The sequence below is a fragment of the Manis javanica genome, chromosome 4 (assembly GCF_040802235.1).
Source record: "Manis javanica isolate MJ-LG chromosome 4, MJ_LKY, whole genome shotgun sequence".
Taxonomy (NCBI): Eukaryota; Metazoa; Chordata; class Mammalia; order Pholidota; family Manidae; genus Manis; species Manis javanica.
Genome location: NC_133159.1, coordinates 86,562,052 through 86,579,806, shown reverse-complemented (window position 1 = coordinate 86,579,806; position 17,755 = coordinate 86,562,052). Strand labels below are relative to the sequence as shown.

Here is a 17,755-nt window from a genome sequence, read left to right as displayed (position 1 = left end):
GCATGGGAAAGACCCATAATGATTCTACAGCGTCTTACTACACTGATAGACAGTAACTGCAATAATGTGGGTGAGGACTTGTTAATATGGGTGAATGTTGAAACCACAATGTTGCTCATGTGAAACCTTCCTAAGATTGTATATCAATGATACTTTAATAATAATTTTAAAAAGTATGTCATCTGATCACAATGGAATAAGATATCAAAAATAGAAAAAATTAGGGAAATTTACAAATATGAGAAAATTAAAAAGTACACTCTAATGGGTCAAAGCAGAAATCACAAGAAAAACTGAAAAATACTTTAAGATTAGTAAAAATGAAAACACAACAGCAAAAGCTACAGGTTACATGATAGAAATGGTTAGAAAATAATTTATAGCTGGATATGCCTGTGCTTACAAAAGGAAGACCTCAAATACATAACTTAATATTCTTCAAGAAATTAGAAAAGGAAGAGCAAACTAAATCCAAAGTAAAAAGGAGAAAAGACATAATAAATATTAGAGTAGAAATAAAATTAAATAGAGAAAAATCAATTAAGACCAAAAGAGAATTCTTTTGAAAAAGACTGATTTAGTTGAAAAATATCAACATAATTGACAAACCTTTAACTAAACTGACAAGGAAAAATGAGAAGGCACAAATTAGTAAATTTAGGAGAAAGAGGATATCCTTGCTGCCCTTATGGAAATAAAATTTTAAAAATTGATTTAAGAAGGTATACTATAAACAAAAATAAGTTAACAAACTAGATAATTCAGATGAAATGTACAAATTCCTAGAAACACACAAACTGCTGAAACTGACTCAAGAAGAAATAGAAATCTGAGTAGACCTGTTACAAACAAATCCACTGAATTAATCATTTAAAAACTACCAACAAAGAAAAATTCAGGCCCAGATGGCTCTGCTAGTGAATTCTGCCAAATATTTAGAGAACACCTGTACTTCACAAACTCTTCTCCATCACTGCCCCACTGAAGAAATAAGTAGAACAGAACAAAATACTTTCCAACTCATTACATAAGTTGGTAATACCATACAAAGACATCAAAAGAAAAGTACATACCAATATTCCAGAATATAGATACACAAGTCTTCAAAAAATACTAACAAACCAATCTAGCAACACATAAAAAGGATTACTAACTATGGCCAAATGGGATTTTTCTTAAGTGCAAAGATGGTTTAGTACCCAAAACCAAGCAATGTAATACACCATATTAATAGCATAAAGGATAAAAACCAACTTATCATCTCAAAAAATGAAGAAAAAAGTTATTGACAAAATCCAATACCCTTTCATGGTAAAAACACCCAGGAAATTAGAAATAGAAAGAAATTTCCTCAATCTGATAAAGGACACTTCCTAAAAACACAGATAACATAACTAACATCATGTTTAATGCAGAAAAACTGAATGCTTTCACCCTATAATCAGAAAAAAGACAAGTCTGTACCCTCTCAGCGCTTCAATACTGGAGGATCTGGCAAGGGCAATCAAACAAACAAAACAAAACGATGATATTCACATTGAAAAGGATGAGGTAAAACTCTCTATTTGCAGATGGCATGATACTAGAACATTCTAAAGAACCCACTAAAAACATATGAGAATAATGAACAATTTCAGCAACGTGGCAAGACACAGGATCAACATACAAAAATGAATTATATCCTTACCTTGGCAATGAGCAATCCAAAAATGAAATTAAGCAAACAATCCTACTTATCACAGAAAGGGCAGTGGGAAAGGGAGGGAGGGAGGGAGGAAGGAAGGGAGGGAGATAGGGAAGGTAGAAGGAGGGAGGGGGGGTAGGAAGGGTAGAAGGAGGGAGGGAGGAAAGAAGAAGACTAGGATCTAGGAATAAACTTAACAAAAATGAACATTAATAACTATAAAACACTGTTGAAATTATAGAAGCTCCAAATGAATGGAAAGGCATCCTGTGTTCATGGATCAGAAGACTTAACATTGTTAAGATAATAGTACTTCCCAAATTGATTTACAGATTCAGTGCAATTCCTATCAAAATCCCAGCTACCTTTTTTTTTTGCAGAAATTAGCAAGCTGATTCTAAAATGTACAAGTAAATGCAAGAATCAAGAATAACCAGAACAACCTTAAAAAAGAGGAAGAAAGTTGGGCAATTCATATTCCAACTTCAAAACCTACTTCAAAGCTACATTAATCAAGACCTAAGGATAGACATATAGATCAGTGAAACAGAATTGAGAGTCCAGGGCTAAACTCTCACATTGATGGTCAACTGATTGTTGATAAGGGTGTCAAGACAATTCAGTGGGAGGAAATAATTTTTTTAACAAATTGTGCTGAGGCAACTGGGTATCTCTATACAAGAAAATGATACTGGACCCGTACCTCTCAACATACACCAAAACTGATTCAAAATGGATCACAGACCTAATGGAGACCTAAATGAATACATCTTAACCACAAAATTTAAGGATGGTTCCTCATGAGAAAATATATAAATATAACTAGTTTTAAATTACCTTAAGGAGGACAGAACATAACTAATTCCATAGATGCAGGAAGAAAAAAGGAATATCCTTAACCTGATAAAGCAGTTTTGTCAAAACCAGACCGCAAACCACAGACCAAATGGTAAAGCTTTAGTAGCATTGTTAAAGCAATTGTTTTCAACCTTGACTGCATGTTACAGTCAGCTAGAGAACTTTAAAACATGCTGATGTTTGAATGTCTTCCTCCAAAGATTCTGATGTAAATGTTCTGGGATTAAACCTGGGCATCAGTGTTTTTAAAGTTACCCAGGTGATTACCAGGTTGATGACCCAAGAATATAAGCTTATAAGTATTTCTAACTGACACTGTGCTGGAAGTTCTGGATATGCAATAAGACAAGCAGGAATAAAACTCTTTATTTTTAAAAATAACTTTCAACTACCTAAAAATGAACCAAATGAAAAATATAAAGATCTTTACTACAATACCTAAACAACTTAATAAAGGACATAAAATGTAATAAGAATACAATGTCAGTTCTCCACAATTAAACATAAAGACAATGCATTCCTAATCAAAATCCCAAAAAGATTTCTCATAAAATTTGACAAGCTGGTAAAAACGACCAAATGAGCAAGATAGGCACAAACAACCTGGAGAAAGAAAAAACAAACAACAGAGACAGAACTTAACCCTGCAAAATAGTAAAACATAAAGTCTACATCAATTATTCCAGTGTGACAGTTGGATAGGCAAAGATAAGCAGACAACACCTGATATATAAGGCAATTCAATACAGGACAAAAGTGTCTTTTTACATCAATGAAGTGAAAGGTAATTGGTGCTTGGAAAGCTGCTTATTTATAATGAGGAAAAAAGTTAAGTCCTAACTCACCACATTACAAAAATAAATTACATATAGAAGAGGGAACAAAATGGATGGGGAAAAAACATCAAACCAAAATTTAACAGTATTAAAATATAAGAGAATATGTTTATGACTCAGAGATAAGAAACTCCTTAAACAAAGAAGAAAACATGCCAGAAAAAATAAGACAGAAAAACTAGACTATACCAAAGTTAAGAACCCTTATATAAAACTTTAAAGACAAGCCATAGACTAGAAAAAGATATTTGCAACACATAGTTAGTATACAAAATATATAAAAATGCTTATGAATCCATTAACAAAACAATAGAAAAACAGCAACAAAAAAAAATTGTAGAAGAGGAAAAATTTGAATGACCTAAAAATATACAGAAAGATTTTCAACCTCACTACTAATCACAGGAATACCAAATAAAATGAGACATTATTTTTATCAATGTATTAGCAAAACAGTTATAAACCCATAATAAGTTTTGATGTGGGTAGAAGGGAATTAGTAATGGCATTTATTGCTGGGGTAAATGTAAATGATAGTCCTTTTGAAGTCTAATTTGCTAATGCCCATGGAAACTAAAAACTATATATCCTGTGTTCCAGCTATTCTACTTGTACTCTAGCACAGTACAATTCGAAGAACTTTCTGTAATGATGGAAATGTTTTCTATCTGCTATCCAATATGGTAGTCTGTGTGAAATGTTACTAGTGTAACTGAGGAACTGAACTTTTAATTATATTAAATCTAATTAACTATAATTTAAATTTGAATAGCTACATATGACTAATGGTTACCATACAGGACAATACAGCACTAGAAAAACACTTGCATGTGTTCACATGGATATACTTCATATACAATAGTGAAAAACTGGAAATGACTTAAAGTCTATACATAGAGGACTGATTAAATAAATTATGGTATCCCACACCATGGAGTTTTAAACATCTGTTAGCAAGAGAAGGTAGACTAACATATAACAAATGGAAGGATCTCAAAGACAGACTGCATTGTAAATTTTACACCCACATACACTATAATTTTTTAGTAACTAGATTTGTTTTGTGGTTTCTGATGTTTATTTGTTTGTTTTATATAAATGGTTTTACACTGAACAGATGAGCTACAAACAGAGGTCTGGAAGGATCCACACCAAACTAATAACATGTATAACTCTAAGATGGTTCTAAAAGAGATGGGCATGGAGAACTGGGAGAGATGATTCAGGAAGACATTAATAAAACTCTATTAATGTATTACTTTTGTTAAGAAAAGTCAATATAGAATTTAAATATTAATTTTCAAAACTGAGTAATTATGACAAAAAAGCAGAAAATGAAGAAACAAAAGGTTCTAACCATCATACCAGAGCCATGAGAATGTCCATGACCTCCATGCTTGAAAACAAATATTCCTATTAGGTTTACCACAAACCCAAGAATTGAAACAAGAAGCAGTCTCTCATGATGTACATCTGGAGGGGCTAATGCTCTCTAGAAAATACATAATACAAACAAACAGCATTGATAAAATTTCTCATTGATCAAGTGGTAAAAACAAAAAGCAATTTGAAGACATTTTTAGTTATTTTCGGAATTAAAAGCACTCCAAAAATATATCTCAAAAGTTTACAGAAATAAACTCAGCACTCACATACTGTAGAAAAGATAACAATTACATTTTAAAATAAATACAAATATCTAAAAGTGTGAATATTTGGTCTAAAACCCATCCCTCTTTGGTATCTCAAAGTATTGCCATTCATCCTCAAGTTCATTAAACTTTAAATTTTCTCATTTCTTTTTTTTTAATACACTAGGTATAAAGAATTCATTGGCAAAACTCTCAGGTTCTATTTTAAGAACTATTTCCAACAGACATCACTACCTAGATTGTGTCTTTAATTTTCATAGTGTCAACACTTCACTCATAACTTATAAAGCACTATCATTTGTTTTCAATTTTATGTAGTTTCACATATACTTAATTTTTTCAAGTATTTCTTAAGCTCCTCTTGTACATATATACTTTAGTTAGTCCAAGACTGTCCTCAATAAATACTTAATGATAGTGTGAAAAACAGTTCTATTACATGTATCTTTAGTTAATGAATATTTTCATTACATAAACATAATATATGGACTCTAATCATTATCTACAATACCTCAACTCCTTCCGAGAAAATAAAAAAAGCAGTGAAGATCAAAAATAGGCCATTGACAAAGCCAGCCAGAACTTCCGCTCTAACATACCTAAGGAAGAGCAAAGTAAACAACTGAATTATCATTATTTCTTAAAAATCAAACAACAAATGTATACCCATCCAGCCTAAACCATATGGCTTATACGGTTCAAAGAGGCCAGCAAAGTCCCAGAATTTATAGTGTTTATTTTATACATATTGTAGAAATAAGGAAATGAATTTAATTATTATGAATTACATGTAACAGAACGCTATAAAATACATAGATTTCTCCAAACCAATCAAAATACCATTTTTGAGTAAGTAGGTTTAGAAAGATCTTACACAGAAACATAAACCTCAAGTTGCTACTGAAGAAGGAAGAACAGGACCAGGTAAGTAGGCAAGAGGGAGGATCCAAAGATAGAAGAAAAGGACTTGAGAGGAATTTTTATAACTTAATAAATCCTTCTTTTCTAAGGACTCCTAATGTTTTCTGTTTTGTACCTTTCAGCTTTCAAATCTTTGGAGCTTTGATTTGAAGGAAAATAAAATTATTTCTGAATTATCCCAGAGACAACTTGAGATTTATATTTCTATCACTCATTTTCTAAGATTAATAAATTTAGCAAAATCTTTTCAATTACCTATATTTAGGATCAATTCTAGCTTCAGATAATTCTAATTAAACTATTTTTAAAATACCTGTCTTTTTCTCCATGGACTTCTGAAACTTTCTGCTTCCTACCTGCATGAGGCATTGGGGAAAGATTTTATTTTTCCATAAGGTATATTTGCTTAGTTAAAGTCATTAGAAAAACTTTAACTTGGCAGTTTCACATGTTCAAACATTACCCAAAGGGTGATGATAACACTTAATTATTCTGGCCCTTAAATAATATAATAGGAGCATTAAAAAATACTGCTTTTTCTAGGTTTCTATGTTACATCTAGATAATACAATTTTTAATATAAAAATATTTTTAAAGCAAAGAGAACAAACCCTTTAAAATGTGCTCTGTCCAGTTAGGTTGGAGTTTGTCCTGTCAAGTACCTTACACCATAGCATATATTTTATACTCAGAAATAATGTACATTTCTACCTTCTGACACATACAAAGAATTAAATTAGTGTATTATTTGTCAAAGCATATACCTTTTTCCCAGGAGATAAAATTCACTAAATTCAGCCTCCTTTCAATAACTCACACTTAGGAAATTTATCCAATGTATCAGCAGGGTCACTGACCCAAAGTAAAAATCCCTTTCTTTTAACCTATCCTTCTAGTCCCATAGCTAATGCTTTGATTAAAAGCCATTTTGTCCTTAGTTCTACTAGATTTCAAGATCAAAGGCAAGAATGTTTTTCAGGTACCTTTTCGTCCCTCTAAGCTTAGCTTAGTAGACGACCCATAAATTCTAATAAATTGTTGGACTAAAGTGATTTAATTAGGTTTAATGTATTTGCTAAATTTGGTTGCAGGATTAAAGCAAAAAAGCTGTGAAAAAGGAGACATGTTTGCCTTTACAAATGACTATGTTTACTTGAACAGAGTGAGTCTTGTAATTAAAACTTACAATTCATGAATGCACTACTGCCTAATTAAGTATGGTGGTATCTGGGCTCTTCAGCCATGGCAAAAAGGATACAAGTATTTGTACATATGTATAAGGCAAGTACATAAGGCATCTGTCTACCTATCAGATGTATATTACTTTTATGCTGCCTTTGCTATTTCAAAAACAAGAGTATGTCAAGACACAAAGATAATGTTTATGTAAAGAAATACTGCAAAGTCTGCTGCATCTCACATTCCTCCTATTGTTTCTTCATTTGCAGTCAGTGCGCTTGTGATCCTACTGAACTGGGGGTTTGGGATTCATCCGCAGGCTCAGCCTACTCAGTACGACTTTGATGTACTGGAAGCTGTTCTACTACTGCTTCTTACTACTAGAGTAATTATCAAGAGTTTCAAATGCTGTATCAGTTTTTATTCCTTAAATTTTTCCTTCAAAAGAAAAAAAAAAGAAGACAGGATAAGAGATTAAAGTGACAAGAATAACTCTCTTATATCAACTACTGAAAGTTGAATAGTTGCTATAGTACTGAAGGTATTCAAAGCTATTCTTAAAAACCACCTTACAGCAGGAGACTATGTATTCTAAATGGAAAACAGTAGAGACCTTAACATTTAAGGAATGGAGAATTTTTAGAGTCAGCTACTGTTTATCCAAAAAGATTACTGAATAGGATATTCTAATTAGACATTCTATATATATAATATATATGAATTACTAATTTTCCAACACTACATTTTAAAATTTTAACTTTACATACAACCTATCTTTAATGATTAAAAATACACTTAAGAATCTTATGGCTATATACTCCCATGGAAAATGTTCTTTTCTAAGCTGTTTGGATTTTTAGATACATAGGATCTCTTGCTCTATACTATAAAAATAGTAATTTTAGTGTTCTTTGTCTTACTTTTTATAATTGTAAAAATAACCCTATGACTTTGGTAATACCCCAAATCAGCAAGTTTTATAAGAGAATTTCACATATCTCTCTCTCAACGCTTATCACAACATACAGTTTATCATGGTATTTTTACAGAACTGCTTCCCCCTCAGTTCACAAGTTCCCTCAAACAAAAGCCATATCTTATTCATTTTTATATCATTAGAAGTTACAAAGTATTTGACTCAGAGTGGGCCCTCACTAAATATCTGAAGAGAACGAGAGCATGTGCAAGAAACAGAGTGCTTGTTCAAGAACAAAAGCAAAGCTGGAGAGAAAGAGTAAGTGGTGAGGCAGCAAGAATAACAGAGAACAACGGGCATAACAAAGACAATGCATATAAGAGGGTGGATGTGAACACAACAGGGAGAAAGGAAAAGCCTATACAGGAAAGGGGGTGCTCAGGGAAGGAGAACTGGTGAAAGAAAGGATGGGAAAGGGAGAGAAACAAGAACCAGGGCTGAAGAGGTTAAAAGAAAGGGAATGGGAGAATAAGAAAGAGCCTGATAGATACAGTTGGTAAATGGCAGAGGGAGAGAGCAGGAGAAAAGAAAGGGAGGAGAAAAGATAAGAGGGCAGGAGAAAAAGAGGAACAGGAGAGCAGAAGGAAGAGAGAGAGGGAAAGACCATGAGCAGAGGCCCAAGTTACTACTGAGAGAGAATAAGAGAGAGGGGATGGGAGTTCAGGAGAGATGAGAGAGAGAATGAGTGTGAGCATGGGGATGAGAGTAAGAGACGGAGAGAAAACAGGAAAGGCAGTGAAGGAAGGAGGGAACGCCAGAGAATACTCACAGGGAGAAGGAGGCAGAGGGAGGAAAAGTAGGAAAGCGTTAGCAAGTAAGTTGGTGAGGGGGTGCCCAGGAAGAACAAAGTGGGTGGGGAGAGAAAGAAGACATATTTATGTGTAAGCAGCTCTCAGAACTAATAATCGCACTGCAAAATAGTCTATGAGCTCAAAACCAAAACAAAGGCAGAGTAAACCAAATAAATGGAAACTCCACTGCTTCCCCTAATCGGAGATGGTAAAAAAACAAACTTTCCCTCTAAGGGTACTAAGTTCAGAAGTGACACCAGATGTTCCAAAATAGTCCCATCAGCATATAAAAACACTGTCCAATATTTTATTAAGAATCCAAATTCAGCAAGAATTTGACAAGTATTTTACATAAAAGCAGAGCTGAAGAGCATAACCAATACAAAGCCATATTAAGAACCAATGATTTTAAGTAAATTAATGGCAAAATATCCTCCAAAAAAGAAAAAGAAGAAACATCACCATTTTCATATACTGAAACTTCTTTTTGAAGAATAAAAAGAAAGTGTAATAACAATCTTTTATCAATAACTAATCTAATAACAATCTTACATAAAAATTTTTGGTAAAATCAAGATGCCTACCGATAAACAATAGAACTTAGGCATAAAAAATAGGTACATATTGTAGGTTCCAATTACATACTATTCAAAAATAGGATAAAACTAATCCATGGAATTAGGGAAATGGTTACCCTTGGGGAAATGTGGGGAAAGGAATTAGATGGAGGCATGATAGGGTTTTTAAGGGTTCAAGTTACACAAGTGTGTTCAATTTGTGAAAACTCACTGAGCATGAGATTTGTGTATTTTTCTGTGTTTCTTATTCAATAATAAGGTTTTTAAAAAGTCTTACCCATAAGAGAAAGCATCATTATCTCTCCATTTTGAAATAACAGATGCTGCCAATCCAGCCAAAATAGCAGTGCTATCGAAAAACATGTGAAAAGAGTCGGAAATCAAGCCTAAGCTGGAAAAAGAACAAACACATTAGCATATTACAATAACCAAATAGTAGGCATGCTTCTCTAAAAATCTCTAAGATTCACCCTCTGCTCAACAGGAACTAATCTTTTAAAATGACAGCTGAAATATGATATACAGAAAGATATTAAGTATAATTTTTAAACATCTAAGAAGGAATCCCTCACAGCCTCTGCCCAAGGAATAGCCCAGCTGATACTTAAAGAGGGGTAGAAACAAAGCTGTCTGCTGCTGGGTGAGGGGCAGGACTTTGCTTGCCCTCTGGTCACTGACAAAGGTCAGATGCCACTGAAGGAAAGAGAGAAAAAACAGCCATCTATACTGGGGGCAAGGATAAAGCCAGCTTGGGTCCAGGATCTTAACACTGATACAAAGCAAAGGTCAACTATTATTGGAAGTGGAACAGGATACTTGCTCCTTCTCATAATACAAGGTTGTGGGGATGGGAGGAAAAAGGGGCAGAAATATTAATAATGGGTTATGAGGGGACTTTAAAACAAATAAAATTAACATCTTAAAGGATGGGGTATAAAGCTGGAGAAAATTCATGAACCAATGAAGATTTTCCATAGAGTTAGAGAGTACAGAAGAATCAAATTGGAAATGATAAGAACTTTAAAAAAAAAATCACACTGTTGAAGAAAACGAGTAACATACATGGGTTTCTAAGCAGACAGGACAAAAAGAAAAAGAATAAATTAGGTCAACAGAAATTATCCAAAGTAAAACACAAAGAAGAAAAGAAGTGAAAAGACAGAAAACAGTGTTCAAAACCTATCAGAATATCAAACAGACTAAAATACATGTGTTTAGCTTCTCAGTAATGGAGATGAAAGAAAGAACAGGGTAGAAAAAGTATTTAAGGACAAAATATTTAAAAGTTTTCCAAAATTAATAAAAGAAAACAAAGCACATATCCAAGAAGCTTAATGAATGAATCCCAAGCAAGGAAAAAAACCTATACACCTCACAAATTGCTGAATATCAAAGAAAAAGGGAAAATCTTGAAAACTGCCAGGAAAAAGAAAAACTGGGTAAGAACAAAGATAAGATTAATAGTATATTTTCCATCAGAAAATACTCAAGGCAGAATACAATGGAGTGATGTTTTTTTTTTTTAGCCTGTCCTTTCCGCACTCATCTACAGCAGGAGTTGCAAACTACAGCCTATAGGCAAAATCTAGCCCACCTGTTATTTTTGTAGTTTCATTGGAACACAGCCACATTTGTGCATTAACGTATCACAATGTATATGGCTGCTTTTGCTCTACAATGGCAGAGTTGGGAAGTTGTAGCACATGTCGTATGGCCCTCAAAATGTGAAAATATATACCATGTGGCCCTCTACCGAAAAAGTTTGCCAACCCTGATCTACAGGTGTGTATTGTCACAGGGCAAGACCTCCTTTAAATGCAGGTCTGTTCCTGAGTGCTCAGTTACCTTCCACTGACCTGTTCCCAAGCCAACACCACAGGCATCATGACTACAGCATTGTAATAATTCTTGGTACCTGGAGGTGAGGAGAGGGGACAAGGCTCTTGTGATCCTCTACTTGTTCTTCAAAATGGACTTGGCTCCCCACCTCCAGGAGTAATGTTTTTAATATTGAAAAAAAAGAGTATCAACCTAAATTCATTAATCTAGCAAAATATCTTTCAAAAGGGAAGGCAAATATAAAAACTTTTTCAGTAAATAAAAACCGACAAAATTCATTTACAGAAGACCTGAGTTAAAAGAGTAAGTTCTTCAAGTGGGAACATGGTACCAGATGGAAAGAGATTTGTATAAATAAATATGAAGACCATTGAAAATGATAAACATGGGAGTAAATACAAAGATAATTTTTCCTACTCTTAATATCTTTAAAAGAACATTGAGAATAGAAAAATAAGAGGAAAAATCAACAAACAAAAAGTTAGTTCTTTGAAATGTCAACAAAATTCACAACTTCTAATTACACTGACAAAGAAAAAAAAGCATCAAATTACTAAAATCAGGAATGAAGAAGAGACATTATTACTGACTACAGAAATAAAAAAGATTATAAGGAAATACTATGAACAATAACTATAGGCCAATAAATTAGATAACTTTGATAAAATAGACAAATTCCTAGAAACAAAACAATCTAGCAAAACTGACTCAAAAAACACCTGAGTGGTTTATAACAAGGAAACATATTGAACTAATAATTTTAAAACTTCCAGAATAGGAAATCTCAGACCCAGACAGCTTCACGAGTAAATTCTACCAAACATTTAAAAAACAATAAATATTAACTCCTTACAAACTCTTCAAAATATAGAAGATGAGTACCTCACAACTCATTGTTGTGACCAGCATCAGGGTAAGACCAGCATTACCCTGATACCAAAATCAGACAAAAGTTATCACAAGAAAAGAAACTATGTGCCAGTATCTTTCGTAAACACACATGCAAAAATCTTCAACAAAATACTAGCAAACTGAACCTAGCAATAAAATAGAGTACACTACAACCAAGTGGGATTTATCCCAACAACAGATGGCTGGTCTAACATAATCATCTCAATAGATGCAGAAAAGCATTCGACAAAATCCAACATCATGCTTTTAAGATAAAAACACTCAACAAACTTGAAATATAGATAACTTCCTTAACTGATAAATGACATATACAAAAAATCCACAGCTAACATCAGCATCATTAATGGCCAAAGACTTACTGCTTTCCCCTAAGATCAGATACAAGATAAGGATGCCACTTCTTGCTAGAGGGCCTAACAAGGTCAATTTGGGCAGAAAAGGAAATAAAAGGCACCCAGATTGGAAAGGAAGGAGTAAAACTATCTCTACTTACAGATAAAGAGCTCTTGTATACACAAAATCTTAAGGACTCTAAAAAAGAGTCCTTACAGGATATAATGATCTACATATAAATATGAACTGTACCCTTATATAGTAGGAATATAGTGATGAACAAAAATGAAGAAAAAAATCCCATTTACAGTAGCGTCAAAAAGAATACTGAGTAATAAATTTAATAAAAAGTACAAAATTTATATTTTGAAAACTAAAAATTATTGTTTAAGAAAATAAGAAATAAATGGAAAGGTATCCACTTTCATGGATCAGAAGACAATACTGTTAAGATGGCAATACCTCCTTAACTGAGCTACATACAGATTCAACTCATTCTCCATCAAAATCTCAGCTGACTTCTCTGGAGAAATTGACAAGTTGATCTTAAAATTAATATGGAAAAGCAAAGACCTAGAAGAACCAAAAAATACTGAAAAAAAAAAAAAGATTAAGTTAGAGGACTCATACCTTCCCAATTTCAAAACTTATTACAGAGCTATAGTAATCAAAATACTGTGGTATTGATAGAAGAATAAACATATAGATCAATGGAATAGACATCCCAGTCCAGAAATAAATCCTCACAATTGTAGTCAATTGTTTTTCACAAGAATACCAAGACAGTAATGGTGGAATAGATGAATAGTGTTTTCAACAAATAAATATATATATAAAAACAAATATGTAATAGATATATCAATATATGATATATATCAACAATAACACAAGCAACAAAATTAAAAATGGGTGACACAGACTGGACATCATTGAAATTTTAAAACTGTGTTTCAAAGGACACTATCAAGAAAGTGAAAAGATAACAATGTACTAGCAGAAAATATTTGCCAATATATCTGACAAGGAGCTTATATCCAAAATAAATGAAAAACTCCTAAATTCTCCAAAAGACTTTTTAAAATAAACAATTTTTAAAATGAGCAAAGGATCTGAATAGACATTTCTGCAAAGAAAATATACAAATGACCAATAAGCACATGAAAAGATATTCAACATCATTAACTACACTGCAAAGAAATGCAAATCAAAACCACAAGAAACAACTTCACACCTACTACGATGTCTAAATTAAAAAGACCTATAGTAAGTGTTGGCGAGGCTATGAAGAGGAACCTTCCCATACAATACTGATACATGTAGAACATGGATGACCCTTTAAAACATCATGTTAGGTAAAATATACCAGTCAGAAAGGATCTATGTAATTCCATGTATATGGATTGTTCAGAGTGGACTAATACATACAGACAGAAAGTAGACTAGTAGATGTTTAGAACTGGGGCAGATCAGGGAATGAGGGAATTGCAGGGTGATAGCTAGGGATATAAGGCTTCCTACTGTAATAAAAATATTCTAATATTGATTGCAGTAGTTTTACAACTCAGTGAATATACTAAAAGTCATTCAATTGTTCACCTTAAATGGGTGAATTGTATGGTATATGAATTATACCTCAGGGATGCTATTTCAAAAAATGATAACTGACTAATTAAAGAGGAAGTCAGCAAGCTATGGCTCACAGGCCAAATTTGGACTACCATCCATGTCTGTAAATAACTTTTTACTGGAACACAGTTAAACTCAACTGTTAATATACTGTCTATGGCTACTACTGTGCTCCAACAGTAGAATGGAAAGTTGTAACACAGACCTTATGGCCCTTAAGCCTAATATATTTACTCTGTTGTTTACAGTTGGCTAACCTTTGATATAAAGCAAAAATAGGAATACTGCACTATGGAGTTTATAACATGTAAAAGTGAAATGTATGACAATAATATCACACAAGATAGAAGAAGGAAATGAAAGTGTATAATTGTAAGGCTCTTACATGATATAAAAGTGACATATTATTTGTGGTAAGTTAAAGATTCATGCTAGAACAACCACACACATACACAATAGCCACTAAAGGCAGGTTACAAAATCCTACTGGGCATAGGATGTTACACCAACACAAAGCAGATGTCCTGTTACCACTGGAGGAAGAGGAAACTCACTCTCACCGAAAACCATCCACACATACATGACAGACTTTGGCTGTTGTGGAAGGATGGACAGAAATGTTGAAAAAAACATACTCCCAAGGCCAAGATTCATTCACAGGACCTGCCTAAAACTGTGGGAATGCCCCTCTTCTCTCATCACAAACCTAGTACTAACAAACAAGAAATAGCAGTCTACAGCTTGTGTGCATTCTGGGGCAAGCATGAACATGAAGGAGAGCTTCTATGACACACACACACACACAGAGAATACTCTAAGCAAAAGGCCCAACCAACTGATAGCCTTACAGAAGAGGCATACCTATTTCTAGTCATAAGTACTATCACCTCTGCTCCTTTTTACTTGCAATGTCCAGACTTTGATGAAAAATTCAAGATACACAAAAAAGAGCAAGAAAAGTAACTCACTGAAAGGATAAAGCAGTTAAAGAACAAGACCAAGATACTAGCCCAGATATTGGAACTAGCATAGCTCTAATTAATATGTTAAAGTATCTATGGAAACAGTGAACAAAATATATGAATCAATGGGGAATTTCAGCAGAGAAATGGGAAATATTTGAACAAGACTGAACAGAAATGCTGGAAACAAAAAAATAAGGTATCAATGATGAAGAATTATCCCAACTGGTTCATCAGGAGACTGGACACAGCTGAAGAAAGAAATCAGTAAACTTGAAGACATGTTAATGGGAATATTCTGAAAGCAAACATATCAGCAGCTCAATCTTTAGAAACAGGAAGTGTCAGAGTGGTTAAGAGCACTACTTCTGAAGTCAAAACCCATCTTCACAACTTACTAGTGCTGTGACTCTCAAGTTGCCTAACAACTTTTTACCTCAATTTAGCCACCACTTAAATAGAATAATAGCAAAAAGTGTCATAAAACATTCTAATAATTGAGTTAATGTATGTGAAACAGTATCATAGTGCTTGCCATATTAAAGCCTTATCAATATTCCTATTATTCCTATTCATGTAATAAATGATACATTAATTATTATTAATATGTGATAGTATCTTGTGCTCCCAGCAAGACCCTCTTAACATTTGGCTAGATGCTAGAGCTTTCTACAATTGTAAATGCTACAAACTTAAAGTCAAAAGTATTTTTCACCTAAGTAGAAAAAGCAGTTTTTAAATTTCCTAATTTGGAATAATTATAAAATTAGAAATGAAGTACAAAACATTATTTATCCACACAAAAAAGTACAGTAACTTACAAATCTCAAATCATTACAAAGTAGTTTGGAAAATGTCTTAAATTTTATCATGAACCTTGTATATCTCATTCAAATATAGATGCATATCAGTATTGTCTGTACTCATCTGATACCCAACTTAAAGCAGAACGAGAATAAGTGGAAAAATGAAAAGGCTGAAGGAGAAAACTGATATATGAGGTAAGGGTCTTGTTATTCACGCAAATCTCTCAGATTTGTTACGACTTTTCCTTGGAGAGTTAGATCACCATAACACAGTATACCCTTGGACATTAATAGCTATATAATACTGAAGATAATTTATTATATGTTGAGTATGAAAGATCAATTTGATGAATATTTTTCTACTGTTATAAAACCACTAATTAAGACATTGCTTGTGCTGTTATAAAGGACTAATATGGAAAGTTACTTTAAAAATTTGGTTTCAGAAAACTATTCTGATAAAATATAATTGTGTTGCTGTAATAAAACCTAACAATGATAACTTTAACCCACCTTGCAGTAACATTACAGTATTTTATAACTAATTTAAGAGCCAATTTCAGTAACTATGGTAGTCTACATATTTAATAGGTTTATTTTTTTCCTCTCTATACATGGTTTTTAATGTTTTTATTTCTTAATGCAAGGGTTTCATTCTAAGTATGACTTTCATTTTAAATGGCCATAAATTAGTTGTAGAAGAAGACAGCATATTCATTTTAAATAAACATAAAGAAAAAAGTATTTACTGGTTTATTGATGCAAGCATGTATTTAGTAAAACCTGTTATGAGTTGAATTGTGACCTCCTCCAAATTCCTAAGTTGAAGTCCCACATTTCTGGAACCAAAGAATGTGACATTACTTGGAAATAAGGTCGTTGCAGACATAACTTGTAAAGATTAGGTCATTAAGGTGGACCCTCTTCCAGTATGACCAGAGTCCTTATAAAAAGGGGAAATTTGGAGACAGACATGCACACAGGGAGACACCAAGTAAAGACAAGACAGAGATCAGCTGATGCTTCTACACGCTGAGGAATGTAGCGATCGCCAGCACAGCAACTGAAACTAAGGTAGAAGCATGCAACAAATTCTTCCTTATAGACCTCAGAAGGAACCAACCATCCAGGCCAACACCTGATCTCAGAGTTTTAACATCCAGAACTACAAGACAGTATTATTTATGTTGTTTAAGTCACTCGGTTGCAGTGCTTCCTTATAGCAGCTCTAGCAAATTATTACACACTATCTTTTTTTTGAGAAATGTGTACATTTCAATGGATACCAAACACTGCCTTAAAGGGAGAAAAAAATGGTAAATCTCTTCTGTATACTACAGCAATCAAGTTCTCTTTTAAAGAGGTTTAGATATAACATGGCAATTTTAATACTCATCAAAATGAAATTTAAATTTTACTTTGTCATTAAAATGTTTTTGTATATTTTTAGTATATCATAAATTATTCTACCTGAAAATTACAGCCTCCTCTTAAGTGGAAGTACATCAGGCTCTCTTGAAACATTGTGACATTAGATCTTTTTATTTATATCTGGTATCATGATTTGAAAATTACTCAACTACAACCATGTAGTTAAACTCTTGTGAAAAAAATCTACTTATAGTTCTCTCTCTGTTTAGTCATAAATCAAAATACTGCTCATGAGGAATATCAATTTTATTGCCCATCTTCAATACTAGCAAATGTTTCTGATTATGATTATCATTTAAACTATAAGACATAAGTATCTGTGTAAGTAAGCAGAGCATAGAGAGTATTTCAGGTTATATGACTTATGTATA

The 17,755-nt window shown here is 33.0% G+C and overlaps 1 protein-coding gene across 2 annotated transcripts in view; it reads right to left on the bottom strand.

The window, feature by feature from the left end:
- The window catches only part of SLC30A7 (solute carrier family 30 member 7), an 86,393-nt gene that overhangs the window by 63,404 nt on the left and 5,234 nt on the right, over positions 1 to 17,755 (bottom strand). For both annotated transcript variants that reach the window (XR_012130256.1, XM_017668570.3), the window contains exons 3-5: positions 9,753 to 9,866; positions 5,542 to 5,629; positions 4,744 to 4,870 (exon numbers count right to left, since the gene is read on the bottom strand). Coding sequence is in view for 1 of the 2 variants with exons in the window: in XM_017668570.3 (XP_017524059.1) it covers positions 4,744 to 4,870; positions 5,542 to 5,629; positions 9,753 to 9,866 (329 nt within the window). In the remaining variant the exon portion in view is untranslated. The remainder of the gene's footprint in view (positions 1 to 4,743; positions 4,871 to 5,541; positions 5,630 to 9,752; positions 9,867 to 17,755) is intronic.